Here is a 19,806-nt window from a genome sequence, read left to right as displayed (position 1 = left end):
GTTTTGGTGATCTGTCAGATGCTGTGCACCAGGAGTTGAAGACTTTCCAAACTTTGGAATATATTGCTCTTGTAACCTTCTTTCTGCTGGATAGGAGGGTAGCCACCAATCTATCCGAGAAACCTTTTCTCTTCTAGAGTTGTTCCTCAGTAGCCAGGCCGTGAGTTTTAGCTTTGCTACTTCCTGGTGAAGCAGAGGACCTTGTAACAGAAGGTCTTTCCTTAACAGAAGTTGCCAATACGGTTTTAGTTGCATCTGAAGAAAGGATGAAAACCAAGGCCTTTTGGGTCAGAAGGGAGTGATGAGGATCACTGTTGTATCAAATGGAAGACCTCTGGATTCAATTGCCACTCCGCTTCTAATACCTGGTTCCTGCTGAGGAAGTCCGCTACCCTGTTTAGGGTTCCCTTTAAGTGGACCGCGGACAAGGATAGAGTATGGAGCTCTGCCCAACTTAGATTGTTTCTTGCTAGGTTTTGCAGAACTCTGCTTCTGGTTCCCCCGTGTCTGTTTATGTAGGCCACTGCCGTGGCGTTGTCGGACAGGATATGAGTATGCTGTCCCTGAACTTCTTTTGCAAAGGTCAGTAAGGCCATCTCTATAGCTTTTAGTTCCCTCCAATTTGAGGAACTCCGTGCATCTTTTGTGGACCACGAGCCCTGGGCCCATCGACCGTTCATATCAGCCCCCCAACCCCAGGAACTGGCATCAGTTGTTAACCTTACCTGGGTTGGGAAGGACCATAACAGACCCTCTGAATATCTTGTCTGGTTCTTCCACCACCAAAGACTCCTTTTCACCGACGTAGGGATCTTCACTAGTGAATTTAGTGAATCCTGCTGGTGATTCCAGGTTTTTAACAGGAAACTTTGCAGAGGTCTGAAGTGGAGCTTTGCCCACTGGACGGCCGGTATGGAAGAGGTCAGGGTCCCTAATGCTGACATGACCTTCCTGATGGACAAAATCTGATTGGACTGTAGCAGTGACACCACTTGTACCAACTTTCTGTTTTTCCTCTAGAAGAAAAATTTTTTGCTCCAAAGAGTTGATAAGGAAACCCAGTAATAACACTTCCTGTGAGGGAATCAGATTTGATTTTTGAAGATCCACCCACTCTAGGTGCACACGGGCTCTGAGCAAGTTTTCTTGAAGACTTTCTCTGGTTTTTGCAAAAAACAGCAGATCGTCCAGATAAGGAATAACTAAGATTCCTTCTAGACGCAGAGGCGCAAATGCTTCGGCCATTATTTTCGTGAACACCCTTGGGGACGATGACAGACCAAACGGGAGTGCTCTGAATTGCAGATGTACCACCTTCTTCCCTTCTTTCAGATATTTCTGTGACCTGACGGCAATAGGAATGTGGAGGTAGGCATCTTGTAAATCTATTGATGCCATTTAGCACCCTTGATACAGGAGGTTTCTTACTGAAAAAATGCAATCCATCCGAAACCTTCTGTATTCTACTGATTTGTTCAACATTTTGAGATTCAGGATGAGGCGGAACTTTCCTGAAGGTTTCTGAATGAGGAATACATGCGAGTAGAAACCCTGGAAGAACTCCCCTGTTGGGACCGGAACAATGACTTTCTGGGTTTTCAGTTCCTGAATTAGGGACTTCATGGCGAAAGCCTTGATCGGATCCTTTGGGACGTTTGTCATCAAGAATCTTTTTGGAGGATCTTCTGTGAACTCTATCACATACCCCTGGGAGAGCATATTTACAATAAACTGGTTTGAAGTGATGGCTCTCCACTGAGGAAGAAACTCTTAGAGTCTTCCCCCGACCATGAGGGAGTCATTGCGATTTTCCGGAGGTCGCAGGAGGATTGAAGAGCACTCCACTCCTACCATTGGGCTTCTGAGAAGACCATGGCTTCTTCTTGCCCTGCGTTTTTTCCTGCTGCCCTTTTTGGGGCCGAAAAAAACGCTTACGGGTTTGTATCTGTTTCTTCTTGACCAGAAATGACTTCTTATCTGCCGTACGGTCACGAATGGACTCTAGCTCCGAAACAAACAACAGATCACCTGCAAAAGGAATACCACACAGTCTATTTTTAGATGCAGCATCCCCTGGCCAAGTCTTCAGCCATAAGGCCCTCCTGGCAGAATTAGTTAAAGCTGCTGACCTGGTTGACATGTGAATAGACTTCGCAGACGCATCCGCAATATATGATATTGCTGCAGACAGAGTTGTAAAGGAGTCTAGAATCTCCTGTTTTGAGGAATCCGCTGTAACATGGGCCTTCAGCTGGTTAACCCAGTGATCTAAATTCCTTGCAGCACAGGTTGTTGCCATTGCCGGTTTTAGATGGTTCATCACAGATTGCCAGGTTCTTTTAAGAAGCAGGTCCATCCTTTTATCCATGGGTTCCTTCAGAGTGCCCATATCCTCAAAGGCGAGGTCCGTAGACTATGAGACCTGAGAAAAGGCAGAGTCCAATTTTGGAACCTTGTTCCATATAGAATCAGGATTTTCCTCAAATGGAAATCTTTTCTTGTGAGCCCGGGAAAAGAACGGCTTTTTCTCAGATTCCAGACACTCTTTTTTAATCATTTCAGTGATAACTGAATGGACTGGAAAAGAACGGCCTTCTTTTCCTCTTCTATCCCCAAAGTGGCATGGATTACTTTCAGGAGTCCTCCAACCTCTTCTAACTACATTTTGTACTTAGAAGCAGCATCTGTTTCATTTTCCTCCTCCTCAGAATCTGTTTCATCTGGATGGAGGAAAACAGACCCTTGGGAAGTGTCCTGTGATATCGGACCCCCTAAAATATTTTGAGAGCCGCCTTGGGGTTCTGAAGATGGTTGCGGAACCGAAGGATCCCTTGAGGGACCTGCTTCCTCTCTTAGGTTAGACCTAAAAGCTTGAAAGGTGGCCTGGAGCTCATCCCTTATGGTTGTAACCAAATCGCCACACATAGATGGAGACTCCTCCCTGATTAGATTTGCAATGCAATCTGCACAAAATGTTTTGTTCCAAACATCGCTTAATTTCTCTTTGCAGACAAGGCACCTTTTCTTGACTGGTTGGGCAGAACCTTTGGCCTGGACAAACAGAAAAGAGACAAGGAACCACGCTTAAAGGCTGCTACACAGCACAGATAAGACACCCAGGTGCACTAGGGAAGATAACATCTTACTTCCATGTGCCCAGCAAGCGACCACCACCACCACCAAAAATCCCCTGTTGCTGGGCAGCGCTAACACTAGCCACTGCAACATACATTCCCAGGGAGATGGGGGGTGGGGGGAAAGGGTGAGTAACCACCCCAGAGTAATAGAGGACACAGTCCCTTACCTTAGCCTTGCTGGTGCCTTGGCTTGCCCCCTTATCCGCTGCATCGCTATCCATAGCTGTCTGTGGACGCGTGGTGAAACTAACGGTTCCAGATTAGAAAACGCCACTGCGCTGACCTGGAACCGGAATTAAGGCACCAGGTGACCCTGCCCTCTCCCTCTGCGCTTTGTGGCCGGAAATGACGCATGCGCCGACCGGGAAGTGCTGCTTCTTCCCATACAGGACGTGGCTGAGGCGCTCCTCTGCCACCAGAAACTGTCTGGCAAAAAATGGAAGCAGCACCCCCAGGCATACAGGCTCTCCCCCAGCACAGAAGAGGGAGAGGGAGCCCACGGGACCATCCATCTGGGAGGCAAGTGGGAGGATCACTCTCCTAGGAAAAAAGACTTAACAGGTGAGAACCTGTGTCTCCCAGGAAAGCCCTCAGAGATCATGGCTCCCACCAGAGGTGTTCCTCCAGCTGGAGGAAACACAAAAAACTGACGAGGCAACGTGGAGGACTCCAATTAAAAAGACTTAATTGAGGAGGTGTTTCCTGTGGGAGGAGGAGCCATGATCTCTCAGGTGCTGTCCTGAAAGACGTTTTGGAAAGCTGCTATTAAAATGCTCAGCAAATGTGTACTGGGAATGCCTGTATGCACCAGCATTACATGACCTTACTGCTCCTGTGTCCATTCAGCCAGCTGCACTGTATGCTCCAAGGCTGTCTTATGGGCTTGACAGCCCTGCGCCGTGTGATACATGTGGACGCCGTGACCCTCACTACGCCACGCCCCATTCCGTCAGCCAACACGCCGCTCCTTACAGATGCCATGCGGATCTGCCGTTCGGCAGGTCCGGTGTGAGGGGACAGGATAGAAGGGGAAACATAGGAAGAAACACGGGGAGCCACCATGTCCCTGGGGGGGGGGGGGGGGGCACAAGCTATCTGTTGTAGCTTCCAACACCCTTGCTCCCCAGGGGGGGAGAACCTGCAGTAAGGTGGTAACTTTTCATGGAATATCCAAGAATCCCCCCCTGCAATTTCCTCCTGGTGGCTGAGACTAAGCATGCTGTCTGCTGCGGACACAGGGCGAGATCTGAGGAGCATGAAAAAGGTATGTGCATTTTACCCCTCTAGTAGAGAAATTAGGCATGACAACATTTACTCACAGAAGAAATCCATAGGTGGACTTAAAAGTTCCTAGGATTCTTCACTTACCTGATCCCTGCCGCAGGTTTCTGCTGATATCAGACAGATCCAAACTTCACCCATCACGGTGGGCTGCGTTTAGTAAACCTTCAAGGGCGGGTCCCTTTTTATCGGGTTTCCACTCCCTTGGACCTGTATAGCACCCCGCCAGGAAAACTTTATGGTAATGTGAGCATGGCCAAAGCACTGGGTCCCAGGGTACAGCCCTCCAAAGAGAGGCGTTACAGGCAAAACCTCGTTCTTCTAATATGAGGCCCGGGTACCATCCAGTTTGGCCTCAGTGGCACTTTGGATGAATCCGGTCTGTAGAGGCTGTTTAAATCCAGTAAGGATCCCTCCAGCAGAGCTCTTCAGAGCATCTTCACTCGTGACCAACACCTTAGACACTGGCAAAAAAACTGAGGTGCTCCCGGTATGGGAGGGGTTATATAGGGAGTGAACTTCCTGTCTTGGGTGTGCCAGTGTCCATCACCTGAAGGTAGCCTATAACCCACATAGTAAGTACTATGCTGCTCTGTGTCCCGTGACGTACAATAAAGAAAAATAGTTTGCCCTTTGAACTCCTATTTTGTGCAGGTCTCTCGAGATACAACATACACTCTTCCTCTGGGACACAAATGTTTCTAAGAGACTCAGTGACTTATATTTGCTTAAGGTGGGTGTGCATTACCATCCAACTCAATGGGAATGCAAATCAGTTTGAAGCATGTCAGATCCAGGTCAGAAGTTGGTCAACTGCTGGTCAAAGGCCCCTGTCAAGAATTCTGAATGAGCCCAAAAAGCGATCACAGCACATTGACATAGACCCCTACAGTTTTAGAGATACAAATTATTACTCTGGTTTGCCTGTGCCTTCTTATCTTATAAGGCAACCAATATTTTTATGAAAATTAGCCCTGTGTTCTATTGCAGACCGCAGGTCATACTGTGCCTTGTTTTTATTTTACACTTCCTGAGAGAGACAGGCCATTCGCTAAAAAGTACATGCTGTTTTTCCTTTATAACGTATAACGGAGTGCCTGTCCTTCGAGGAAATGGTTTCCTTATTATAGACAATGGACCAAGACATGGGTAAGATAGCCAGCTTAGTGTAGGATGCATCTTAGGGAATGTACAGTTTTATGATCTGGGATCTTTCATAGATAGATATATAGAGAGAGTGAAAGGGCTGGGATAAGCAGTACGGGATATTGTGCCACTTACGTCGGTGAAATGGCTTTTCTGACTGGAGACATGTTGCAGGAATCCCTCCTGCTCTTGGCTGGCTGGCTCTTCAGCTTCATATCTGGAATACACACAGAAATTTTACTAAAACATGCTAAAACACACGTCATCCCTATCTCAGTCCATGTGGAGACTAGTCACTGTACAAACCAGCCAATATTCCACTGCAAATATTAGCACACAGACAACTTTGTTTACCAAGAAAATGAACCTAGATATGAAGGACATAACCAGTGATCCATCTTTCCCTCTGACAAGCCATAACTGGCAACGTCCCCTCATTTTTCTACCATAGTTTACCTGGCCCAGCTTAGAAATGTAAGAAGATGGTCCCAAGAAACTAATTTTAAAATGACAAGATGGTACTGTACACCCTCATTACTTAATAAATTATTTCCGGAGATTCAGGACAAATGTTGGAGGTGTCAGGAGGAAAGAGGGACTCTACTCCATGTTCTTTGGTCCTGCCCAAAACTGGAGTACTTCTGGAGGGAGATATGGCGGATAGCACAGAAATTTACCGAGTATAACCTCCCAGAAGATCCAGCCCTATTTTTTGTTACATGTCTCAAATATACCGGGGAAAACATATAGTAAATTAATTTCCCGTCATCTTCTTAACGCTGCTAGATCAGGTGTTGTACGGCACTGGAGAGATACAATGGGTCACACGAATTGAAGAGGTTAATAGGATGGAGGATTTGTTATTATCGGCTCAAAATCGAAAGGAGACATATTTAGAAACTTGGGGCCAATAGAATAAATTTAAATTCTCTGAGGAAGGGAGTTCCCTCTTTGCTCCTAAGAGCATTTGCAAAAGAGGAGTGGGGGGGCCATGGGGGTGCCCTCACTTCCCTGGATGATGGTATAGTAAACCCGCCTTTTCCTCTGTACATTTCCACTCCAACTCCGACTCACCCTCCCCTATCAGTGTTTTTTTTTTCAAAATCAAAAGGGTAGGTGGATTTAAGGTTTACTTGGACTACGTTTTTGCAGTTTTTTCTTTAAGGTGCAATGGGTTTGAATAAGATGAATAAAGATAATACAGAAAAATGTTGGAGATGCTTAAGGGATAAAGGAACAATGACACATATTTGGTATGAATGTCATGTGGTGAAGGAATTCTGGTATAAAATATTCAATATATACAAATTGGCGTCTGGAAACAAGATGCAACCAAATGTAAAGGTCTCGATATACTGTCTATAATACCTGGATCATTGAAATGAATAAAGACGGATATCCTTCACCATATATGTTAAAAATAAAGCTAGGACGATAATAGCTCGAAAATTGAGAAAAATAAATGACCCTACAATAATGGAATGGATATATGAAATGAACAAAATACAATATATGGAAGAACAGATAAGGAGAGAAGGGATGGAAAAAAGATCAAAAGCCCATAATGTGGCAACAATGGGATAAGTTTTGGACCTCGATAAAAATGATACAATTTTTGTGAATGGGAAGAGGAGACACCGTAAAGAGGCAGAGGGAAGAGAAAGGGAAAAGAGAAAGAAGGAGAAATGTTCTTTTTTTTTTTGTTATGGAAATTATTAAACGTGTAATAGTATAGAAGGGATGAATGGCAGTAATGAATGGTAGGGAAGAATGGAGTAAGGATATGGTAAAGAAATATATGTCAGATGGTATAGTTTAGTATAGGTCATTAGTAATTAGGATGCAAAGATGATATTTTAAAGGAGACGATGCTATATAATACTATAATGTTCAATTTGATGATGAAAGATATTTATATGTATTTGTAGAATTGTTTTAAAATTAATAAAGAAAGATTGAAAACACTACATTTGCACATTATAGTATCTCCTTCTAAGCACCAGAAATTGTACTTGTGTAACTGAAAGTCTTAATTTTTCAGAAATGTTTGCAAAAATCAGCAGATTTTGCCATTTTTGCTAAATGCATTGGAATCAAAAGGGTAGGTGGATTTAAGGTAGTTTACTTGGACTACGTTTTTGGAGTTTTTTCTTTAAGGTGCAATGGGCTTTTAAGGGTTAGAAAAGCTTCTATTCACTTATCCTGGACCATTTTGTGTGTCAAAACATTACCCCTCATTAGCCTCATTATTTCACAGGAAACAAAAAACAGAAAAAGTAATAGGTGCCCCCGTCTGTGGTACCCCTCCCCCATTTCTTCCTTCTTTGTAAATACTTATTTTGAATTGAAGACGATATGGGCTTCGTGGGGCCCTCCAGAAAACATACAACAAAATTCCCAATAAGCACCTGGAATCACTTTCCCTTAAAACAAGCTTCTGGATCCCCCAACTCCTAGACTTTCCATTCTGGAATTACTTGAATCCAAGCCGGACATATGTCTCGCCTTTCACTTATTTTTATGATGTTCTATGGACTTTATTGTTACATGAGGCCTTTTGGCCTGTTATTGTAGATGGTACAATGTTGTTAGACTCCAACTGTTTTATACGGAGTGTTTTACTTTCCTTGATTTACCCATTCCCACTCTTCCTTGTATTCTTAATTTTTCTATGGCCTTTGTACTGAAAAATGCATAGATAAAGAATGCAAAAAAAAAAAAAAAAAAAAAAAACATTAATTACACAGAAAGGCAAAAAAAACACAAATACAAAAAACCCACTAAGCTAAATAAAGTTACCCTTCCATTTTTTATTTTTTTATTCAAATTTTTTTTTTTGTGTGTGTAGTGTCTGTTTTTTTGTTGGTTTTGTTTGTTCGTTTTTAATGTAAGGGTAAAGATAATTACAATAATTATTTGTTGGAACATAGATATTAACTATTGACATATGGTATGGGCTAGATATACCTTTCTGGGTTCATAGAGAGACACAAACTTTAGGATTATATATTTAGATTAAGAGATAGAATTTCTCGATAGTGGATCTCTCGGAAGCTTAGGCACAATTTTAAAAACGCATTAACAATGAGAAACTGTTCCACTGTAAGATTTCAAATAGAGAAAGGAAAGAGATACCTCCAACCAAACTTGTTTATTATATAGAATATTTAATTTTCTTTTGTCAAATTTCTTCTATGCATGTTAAAAATGAAAAAAAAAAAAAAAAAAAAAAAAGGGGACAGACAGTACAAAAAACCCCACGAAGTTAAATATACTAAGCTATCCTAAATACAATTCCCCTACCCCCAAAAACACACCATCTAAATAAAAAAAATAGCACATTTTTTTCAAGCAATTTTCACCCAAGTAGCTCAATGAGCAAAACAGTTTCTGGTTGCGTGAAATTTTGCAAGAATCACTCCTCGCATCCCTACTGTTCCTCAATGTTTTGTAAATTTTATCTACATGGCAGATGTCTCACCAAAGGGATGGTCAGCCATTTCCTTGGATCTGTGGGACACAAAAACCCACTATGACCCTCTTTTAGTTTTAGCCATGCAGTGAATGTGGTGCAGGTGCGATGAAAGCTTCATTTGGATTTCTTCATTAGAAAGGGAATGATATGCTATCAGATACAAAGAAATTTTCCAGAATTTTGGAAAAACTGAGACAAGGATAATAACTGCATTTAGTGGTTGGGCATGGTGGTTATTGCACATCTACATTGCCTGATCATCTCAGGAGATGCTTGGAAAGGGTGCATTGCTTGCTTTTATGGATGCTCAAAGGCGAGAGACGATGAGGCAATTATGGTCAGAATGGAAAACAATTGCATGTCTATGGCGCACCCACTGTTCTAATGTTCTCAGAGTAATGCCGCGTACACACGAGCGGATTTTCCGTCTGAAAAATCTTGGCGGGTTTTTCCGACAGAATTCCGCTCAAGCTTGCCTTGCATACACACGGTCACACAAAAGTTCGCTGAACTTACGACCGCCAAGAACACGGTGACGCACAACACTATGACGAGCCGAGAAAATGAAGTTCAATGCTTCCGAGCATGCGTCGAATTGTTTCCGAGCATGTGTAGGAATTTCGCGCGTCGGAATTGGTACAGTAGATCGGAATTTCCGGTGGAAACTTTTTTCGACCGAAAAATTGAGAACGCGCTCTCAATGTTTTCCTGGCGGGAATTCCGCCAGCAAACGTCCGATGGAGCATACACACGGTCGCATTTTCCAACCAAAAGCTCTCATCTGACTTTTGCTGGCGGAATTTCCGATCGTGTTTACAGGGCAAAAGACTCAACCAGGGAGCCTTCCCTGCCAGGATAACAGTGATTATTGCTAGTGGCTATAGCCGCTGGAAATAATTGCATGCTAGAAATCCGACATGCTGGTTGTACCCGAGTTAATTGATGGGTACAATCAGTCTACCCATACATGGATCGAATTTTGGTCAGTCCCTGCTGAACCGGATGAGATTTGAACCATTTATGGCTGGCGTAACTGCTAGAAGTAGCAATTGGTTATCACTAAACAGGTAGAACAAATGGTTTGCTATGGGATAAGATACACAATTGGCATATTGTAGTGTGCTGTAGCAATCAATCCTGTAGTGATTTAACTGCAACCGATCACTACAAGATGCTGGTTAAAGCAGTTGCAAACCCTTCACAACTCAAATGTTGCACTGCCATCCAATAGATTACCTTTGCTTGTCGTTATACCTCAAATATAAAAAAAAAAAAAAAAAAAAAAAAAAAAAAAAAAAAGACAGCTTTTGTGCCTGGTTAGTAGTTTCCATATGGTCACGTGACTGCAATACCCCCCAAAGTTGTTAAAGCAGAACTAAACCCTCCTACCCTTTACAGCCAAGGAAAGGAGGCTCTGTTCAGACGATGTTTACAAAGTCAGAGCGTGTCTTCATTCATAACAAAGCATCCGACACGGGTGTGTCACCGGAACAGGAAGAGAGATAAGGGCTCCGACAACGCTGGTATTAAGCATGACTCAGCTCTGCTTTTCAGCTGCGGCAAGCTAGTGTTATCGGCCAGAGTGGGGACATAGATTGGAGCAGAACGAACTGAAAAATGGTCAGTGACGATTACACAGCAAAGAATGGATAATACAAAAAGGTGATTTATGGATTTACGTATAGAAATAAAGTGAGATCTCAGTTTTTGCCTGGAATTCAACGTTAATAGCGAGTGCTTAAAGTGATACTTTTTTTTCGTTAAAAATAACAAACATGTCTTATTTACCGGCTCTGTGCAATGGTTTTGCACAGAGCAGCCCAGATCCTCCTCTTCTCGGGTGCCTCTTCCGTGCTCTTGGCCCCTCCCTCCTGTTGAGTGCCCCCACAGCAAGCAGCTTCCTATGGGGGCACCTGAGCTGACCCGCAGTTCTGTGTGTCCATTTAGACATGGCCCGGCAATGCCCCCTTTCTCTCCTCATTGTCTCTCTGACTTTGATTGACAGAAGCGGGAGCCAATGGTGCCACGCTGCTGTCTCAGCCAGGGCCATCTTTAATATCGATTGGACCCTGGGCAAATTTTCTTGGGCTCCCCTTCATGCAATTTCACTCTCCACTTGCTCTGAGACATACAATAAATAGCAGCTACACATAAAATCAGTTTACTGTATCAGATCAGGCAGGAATTTCCGATTGGTTGCCAGCAGTTACAGCATATTACTGCTTACTGACTGGTTGCTAGAGGTTACAGCACACATTACAGCTCACCGATTAGTTGCTAGATGTTACAGCAAAATGATTTTTGCTTGTTAATTGGTTGCTAGAGATTACTGTACGGTGATACTGCTCACTGATTGGTTACTAGAGGTTACTGCACATTATCTCCTCACTGCAGCGGGGCATGATATGCATATGAATGACACCTTTACTTACATATCAATGAGGCCGTCCACAGCTATTTACTTATGAATGCCGGTTATTTACATCTAAACACAGGGTCTGCAGGTGAGCCACCTGTACACAATAGGGCAGAGCTGGGCAGCATTAGTACCAGCGCTTCACACTGAGATACCGGGACACAGCACGGGACTAGATACCGGGACACAGCACGGGACTAAAATTTCAAGGGACAAGGGCATTTAAACTGGGATAGCTGGCAAGTATGAGACAGCTGCTTTGGGCCCCACAACAATGACAGGGCACAGGGCAGCTGCCCCTTTTGCCCTGCCTTAAAGATGGCACTGGTCTCAGCCAATGAGGAAGGAGAGTCCTGGACAGCTGAGTCTCTCGTGCAACATCGCTGGATCGAGATGGACCTCAGGTATAGAACGCAGTAAGATAAAAAACCTTCTGCCTTTACAACCACTTTAAATAGCATGTGTAGCTTTAGCCCTGGATATGTTCACAGGTAATACAGAATAGTTATAAATGTACAGCAAAGGGCAAAACTTTTTTTTTTTTTTAGCTGTGGGTAGAGTGGAGAGGGATTAGAACACCTGCCAGGTTTTTATTGCTGTCTGGGTCCCTGTAGCAGGAGATTCACCCTCTCAGTTTTTCCTGGTGACTGTTATCACCAAGAGTGAAGGTGAAAGAAAAATCACAAATTTTGGGCCGTCACTAGAACAGGTATAGAGGGAAAATATTCCAATGGGGACACCTGTTATGGTGACAACCCAGGATTTCCCTCAATTTGGAGGGATATCCTCATCCTCCCTGTTTCGGCTATGGGAAAGGAAGTGGAGGGAAATCCCCCCCACCAACCCCTTTACTGTACCAGAAATTAACAAAAAAAAAAAAAAAAAACGAACATTGCCAGAACCCCCTCCTCTGCTCACCCTTCCTCCAGTGTTGCTCTTGTGTTCAGGCTTTCCGACACGCTTCCGTTCAACATATGAGCATCTTCTCCATCTGCTAAGTTGTCCATCTCCATAATGGGTACACGGCACGTCTATGTGTGAGCTGATAACAGAAGCAGGAGTGTAAAGATCACGATGTGTAGAATACCGACCTGGTACTGGAGAAGAGACAGCAAAATTAGTGAGGACCAGGATGACACCCCACTGGTCTACAGACAGAAAACACCAATATCTTATTATATGTACAGCAACAGAACATCTCATAGTTTTACTAATGCCAACGTTGGCTGTCGGTGAACAATTATTCAGAACATGATACTTTGCCGGACTGACGGCGCTCACTTTGCATAGATTACATGTAGCATGTTTCTCTAGATATCTGAACCCCAGTTCATTCTCAGTTTTATCTTTTGGTTTGGAAAAGAGAGCTATACATTTCAAGTTCAACCTTAAAGTGGTTGTAAACCTCTGAAATGCAAAATGAACAGAGCATATCTCTCCATAGCATTTACAAGCCTCAATCCAAAGCACAGAGTGGATTTCAGCATCCCCTCTCTTCCCTCTGCTATCTGCATTAGTTACTTCTAACAGGTTATCTTGACTCCACAGCATCTTGTGAGACAGCCCCAACCCGCCTCCATCACATAGAAGGTGATTGACAGCCTCAGCTGTGCATGCTTCCCCATGAGAGTGTATAGAGGGGTGTGTACAGTCCCTCCACTCAGGTCTCAGATTACCCTCAGCTCAGCTCTCTGTGCTGTGCAGTGTGTGACCTGGGATTCATGCATCCTGCCACTGACAAAAGCCTTTGATCTGTGTGTTTTAGAAGGCTATAGAGAAGAGATTGCCGCAGATAAACAGGTACAACTTATGTAGGAGGATTTGTTTCATCTCTGTGTATCGACGTTAATGGGTATATGTAAGGGTTTAGAACCACTTTAAAAAAGGGAAAGTCCCTTGTGTTCCAGAACTATTAACCATCACACAGCTTTTACAGTAAAGAAGCTTTTTTTTTTTCTTTTTTTTTACAGAGGCCGATTAAACCTCTTTTCATCCATCTTTCAGGTTCTTTAGTGTACTTTTAGGTGGAGCTGGCTTGAAACAAATTTTTCTTTATGGATATTTAATATAAAAAAATTATCAAAAATGCATAAACCCACTAATACTTAAAGTGGCACTAAATGCTGGTTTAACAAAAAATAAATAAATAAATAAATCAATTCAAGAGTAATGGCTGAAAAACGTTCCTGTAAAAAATACGGATGAGGCGCCCCTCATTTCTGGCCACATGGTTGAAGGCCTAGGAGTTTGGTCATATATCTGCTGAAGGGAACAGCCTACCATTCTAAATTCTAATCTCCTTCACCAGAGATCACGTGACCAAATGCTCAGCACTTTAAAAGGGTTGTCCGATCTAAAAGGAGCGAGGATCAGCATTTCCCCCGGGTAAGTAATTTTTTCAGACCCCATTTTATTCTACTGCTACAGTGGTACAGTGGTAACACCGTTGTTAACATTTGAATTTAGGGCCACTATAAAAGAAAATATGGAGGCTACAATTGATTATTTTTAACATGCTAGTTGACTGGCTGTCATGATGATCCTCTGGCTTCCTTTCTTTCTGAGGATCAGTCCACTTCCACGGATTTTTATAGCACTGATTGCAGCATAAATGACAACGGTCCCAAAATAGTGTCAAAAGTGTCCGCCATAATGTCGCAGTCACGATAAAAAAAAAAAAAAACACAGATCGCCAGCATTACTAGTAAAAAAAAAAATATCCCCTATTTTGTATACGTTATAACTTTTGCGCAGACCAATCAATATACGCTTATTGCGATTTTGTTTTTTTTTTTATATATTTTTGGGGAATATTTATGGCAAAAAGTAAAAAAATATTGCTTTTTTTCCCCAAAATTGTCGCTTTTTTTTTTATTTATAGCGCAAAAAATAAAAACCACAGAGGTGACCAAAAAAAAGCTCTATTTGTGGGAAAAAAGGACGTTGATTTTGTTTGGGTGCAACGTCGCACGACTGCGCAATTGTCAGTTAAAGTGACGCAGTGCCAAATCGCAAAAAGTGCTCTGGTCAGGAAGGGGGTAAAATCTTCCGGGGCTGAAGCGATTAACTACACTCATTCGTTTTTGGTTGACTAAAATGTACTGGCGATTTTTTAGACTAAATACGACTAAAACAATTGCAGAAGACTAAAATGGGACTAAAAACTAAAATGCCATTTTAGTCAAAAGACTAAGACTAAAACAAATCAAAATTTGCTGCCAAAATGAACATCGGGGCAGAGGACAGAAGATTTCAATGAAGAAAACAGTCACCAGCATAAGGAACACTTCTCATTCAATGTAAGGCAGGCCATAGATTAAGCAATTTTCTTTCCTGCAACCATCTCCTTCCTGCGGAGCTATTGTAGGTGGGGGCACGAGGAGATGTCTGTCCATGGTAGGAGAACACAATGCTTATAGCTAGCAGCTACAGCCGCTGCCAATAACTGCATACTAAAAATTGGACGTGCTGGTTTTACCCAAATCAATTGATGGATCAATCTGGGTACGATCAGCCCGCCCATAGATGGACTGAATCCCGCCCACTCCCTTCTGAACATCTATGGCCGGCTTAAGTTCTATCCCTTGTGTGGATTTAAAAATAAAAAAAATTAACACTTAAAGCAGAACTTTTTTTTTCCTTCCAGTAAACACCGTATACAGCCCACTTCCTGTTTCTTGTCTGGTCATTAGCCTAGGCTTATGACATCATGCACAGCTCTCTCTCACTCACTCTTGTATGAGTTTACCAGGAAGGGAGGGTGAGTCACAAAGGGGCCAATGAGAGCTGCAGAGCTGGACCTCTGTAAATCCAGGAAGTAGAACAGGCAGCAGCTTCAGTTGCCCACAGTTAAAATGGCTGCAGCCAGACTGAGTGGAGGGAGATTTCTGCAGCCTATTTGGCAAGTACAGAATCACTAATATATATATATATATATATATATATATATATATATATATATATATATATATATATATATATATATATATATATATATATATATATATATATATAGTGATTCTGTACTTGCCAAATAGGCTGCAGAAATCTCCCTCCACTCAGTCTGGCTGCAGCCATTTTAACTGTATATATATATAAAATAAGATGCAAAGTGGTTGGAGGGAAGTTTCAGAATTTCCAAAGATGTTTTTATTACAAATTATGTGAGAAGACTGCAGTTCCTCTTTAAGCTTTAATGTTGTGTGTGGCCTTAGCCTTTAGTATGGAGCGAGGGGACAACGTACTGCACTTGGCTGAGCAGCTGTCACTCCTCGTCTGAGCTTCCTGTGTGTAATTGGTACACAGAGGTCTGCAGGTGTCACAGCGCACGACTTCTCTGGGCAGTTATATGGATATAAATAGGTTTGTACAGTACAACAGAGGTTTTTTCCCTTTCCCCAACCAGAATACAGTATTGATAAAATGACAAAACAAGTGTAAATTTGTCTCTTAAGCTTCCTGGACAGCTGTGACATGCTGAAAAGCCTTCATAAAAAACAGAAAACCGCCAATACTGTGTTTTTATTTGATCCTACATATAAACTGTCACAGCCAATAAGTTTCATAATCGATTCGTTGGCCGATTATTGTTTCGATTAATCAGATAAAAACCCTCAAAAAAACTTGGTGTATAACTTAGTCATTATGCAAAGTTAAAGGGGTTGTAAACCCTTGGGTTTTTTTTTTGTCTTTTTTTGTTTTCTGTTCTTTTTTTTTTTTTTTTAAATAACAAACATGTCATACTTACCTCCACTGTGCAGTTCGTTATGCACAGAGCGGCCCCGATCCTCCTCTTCTGTGTTCACGTTGGAGAATCGCTCTCCTAAGGTGGACACCTGTGTGGGCGCGCTCCCGAGTCCTGTATCTGTGACCATTCACACAGGCTGCAGGACTCGGCCACCCTCCAGGCGCCATGTCATTGGATTTGATTGACAGCAGCGGGAGCCAATGGCTGCAATGCCATCAAATGTAACCAGGACACAAGACACCAGCTAGAGCTGGTGTGCTCATTGCCGGCCAGAGGATGACAGCGTTCAGGTAAATAAAAACAGGGGGGGCGGAGAGGGGGGCTGCAGCACTACAGAAGGTTTTTCACCTTAATGCATAGAATGCATTAAGGTGAAAAACCATGAGGGTTTACAACCCCTTTAAAAAGAAAAGATAATTTATTATTTGATTAACTATATGCAGTGGTAAATATAAATAACCAGCTATCTGGTTAGGGAACCAAATATCTAATCCACTCTGAGAATATATTATAATATATATATATATAATTTTTTTTTTATTAGGAGGTTGAATCTGGTACATATCAGACTCAGAGATCAAAATTTTTACTTAAGGATAAAAAAAAAAACAAAAAAAAACAAAAAAAAAAAAAAAACACACTGCTTTGCAGATTTCCAGACAAGATTGTAATATAATATTATGCATGACGGATTCCCTTCTCATAGGCAGGTAGCTGGATAAAAGTTCCCTATGCTTGCTATCCAATGGCCACTGGTGGTAATTTTTTGGGGGGGCAAACAGTGCAAGTACAAAAACAGCAGATAATCACTACTATAAGGGGTTAATTTATACAGTGAAACAGTGGAAGTAATATACACACTATATAATAATATATATATATATATATATATATATATATATATACACACACACACACACACACACACACATATATATATATACACACAGTATATATCAGTTTATATTATTATTTCTATAGAATTGTACCCAGATATAAGATATACAGGGTATTTCAACTGTCTATGAGTTTGCTGGGTCTAGCCTGCTTCTTTAGGAGGAGGATAACCCACATAGTACAATATCTCTGTTCCTTATTCATCTCATACAGGCATGTATACAAATGGGAATACCCCAAAAATCACTTAGTATGGGCATATAATTGAGCCATCATGCTCCACATGGGAAGGAGTACATGTACCCCTGGCGTCCCAGCCAGAAACAATATAAGCTGGGACTATGTTCCCAGCCCACCTTTGTACATCATGGGCTATCCTTGACCTTGAAAAGCAGGCTAGACCCTGGAAAGGCATAGACGTAAATACTGTATTTTATTGACTGTGGTATTAATAATAGATATACTGTATATTACGAAGTTGAAAGCTTTTGTATTGTGTCTCATTTGTGATACTATCTTTATGTTCTAAGAGGGCTAGATGTATTCTATGTTGTTATAGAAACAACTCAATAAAACATTTACTTTTTTATCCACGTTTGCATTGCATGTGTTGGTACTCTTGAACCATTACTTATTATATTACTTATATGACTTATTACTTTTATATACAAAGCTGATTCCTTTAACGTCTATGGAGGTGATCAACACTATAATAGGGGTGTTTATTATTGTGATTTGATCACCATTCAACATATAAATTATGAAGTTATATTCTAGGACATCATCTATCAATCAACAGTTCTGATCCACTAATCCAAAGGCTTGATCTATAAACCCACAGTTCTAGTAAGCTTATACAAAGTCTTGATCTATTGACCCACAGTTCTGATCTATTCAGCCAAGAGGTTCTATTGGCTTACAGTTCTGAATCCCTTGCAATGGCTTGATTGATCATTACACAGTTTAATCACGTGTCCAAAGACATGATCTATCAAACCACAGTTCGGATCAATCCATCTAACACGGTCTACTGACCCAGCATTCTGATCACTTTATCCAGAGACATGATCTATGGATTCACAGTTCTAATCTACGTGGTCTGTCCACCTACAGTTCTGATCAACTTATCAGCAGTCCTGACGCAAAACCTGATTATTATAGTCTTGATTAGGTTGCCTATTGAAAACTAGTTATCAGATTTCCCCTTGAAATTTTCAAGTGATTATAAATTCATGACTCTTTAATGCCATGGAGGTACAATAACCTACTCTACCAGCACGCATCATCCATGTGAAACAAAGTCAGTGGCCACATGTGTGAGTCATGAGTCATGCCTGTGGTTCTGATAGGTGAAGATTAAAGGACTTCTATGTGAAAGTCCCTGAGCCAGTACTATGGAGCACACCCTTGTACAGATGCGAGAATTAAAGTTCTGTGTACATAATTATTCACATGTTAATCACGTACAGATTATCAGCCAAAATGTAAATTATAATTATTCATAAAAAATAGCAATATATAAAACTGAGAAAAAGCAGGTCACCACAGGACTCCAAACTGCTCTTCTCTGAAGGTGAACAATCCCAGTAAGGGCACACCTTAGCCCCCAGCTGATGGTAACATGAAACAGACACCATGTCCTTCCAGCTACAAGCAGATAGAAGTGGCATTGAGGGCCCTTCAGACTTATCTATTCCAGTGCTTCTTGTTAACACATGCCTGAACGTGCATTAATATGCTTTGCATGAAGGCAGCCTGTTCAAATTAATGGGCTGTCAATGCACCAGAATTGATTGAATCGAGATTGCGATCTTTTAACAATTAATTGTGCAGCCTTACCACACAGCTACATTGATGTCAAATTTTTACCAATTATAACAAGGTGCCAGTAAAAATGAATGGCACTAATGCAAGTAAGGTGCATTAATCTGCATTGCAGCAATGTGTGTGTGATCCCAACTTACTACAAATTCACAGTGTAGTGTGTTTCAGCTCTAAATAAATACATTGTGAAAAAGTTATCTTGTTTTACTTGGTGCCAAACACACTTTTCTGTAATGCAATGCATTGTGGTAACTCTAGCTTTACCACAACGCACATTATTTGCGTTTGCATGTTGTGGTGTTATTTTCTTTGCATGATACCCAAACACATATGCATTGCAGCTGTGCCTGAAGAAAATATTGCATGTCTGTCTTGTGTGTTGGCAACCCACTCGAAATTCATGGGCTGCCTTATTGCAGCACAAGTTGATGTATGACAACGCATGAAATGCAAAAATGATCCAAGTTGTTCCTATTAACCCCCTAAAAAGGTATTATTAAAAAGTGTTACTAAACCCAGGACACTGCATTCACTATATCTGGTCCCCCAGAGTACACAGAACATGGAAATGCAATTATTTTAGTAAATATAAAACTGCTAAAAATACCTTTTCTGATCAGCAGTATATAGCAGTCTTGTGCCTTCTATCGGTGTTCTCCTGACTGCCCTACAGGACCCCTGACCCTCTGGACAGTGCAAGACAGATCGTTTCTGTCCCTGCAAACAGGGAATAAATTCCATCTCTTCCCCTAGTAAAAGCACCTCACACACACACACAGTATAGTAAAACACTGGTTAGGCACACAGTTAGCCCTTTGGTCACCCCTGATGTTTAACCCCTTCCCAGCCAGTGTTATTAGTACAGTGACAGGGTATATTGTTA

General features: G+C 41.8%; 1 protein-coding gene across 1 annotated transcript in view; it reads right to left on the bottom strand.

Moving 5' to 3' along the window:
- Positions 1-19,806, bottom strand: part of SLC38A5 (solute carrier family 38 member 5) — a 147,111-nt gene that overhangs the window by 49,853 nt on the left and 77,452 nt on the right. The window contains exons 3-4 of the mRNA XM_073600004.1: positions 12,374-12,552; positions 5,700-5,781 (exon numbers count right to left, since the gene is read on the bottom strand). Of these exons, the coding sequence (XP_073456105.1) occupies positions 5,700-5,781; positions 12,374-12,468 (177 nt within the window). The 5' untranslated portion in view covers positions 12,469-12,552. The remainder of the gene's footprint in view (positions 1-5,699; positions 5,782-12,373; positions 12,553-19,806) is intronic.

The sequence above is a fragment of the Aquarana catesbeiana genome, linkage group LG09, assembly GCF_042186555.1.
Source record: "Aquarana catesbeiana isolate 2022-GZ linkage group LG09, ASM4218655v1, whole genome shotgun sequence".
Lineage (NCBI taxonomy): Eukaryota > Metazoa > Chordata > Amphibia > Anura > Ranidae > Aquarana > Aquarana catesbeiana.
This window is presented reverse-complemented; position numbering and strand designations above follow the sequence as displayed.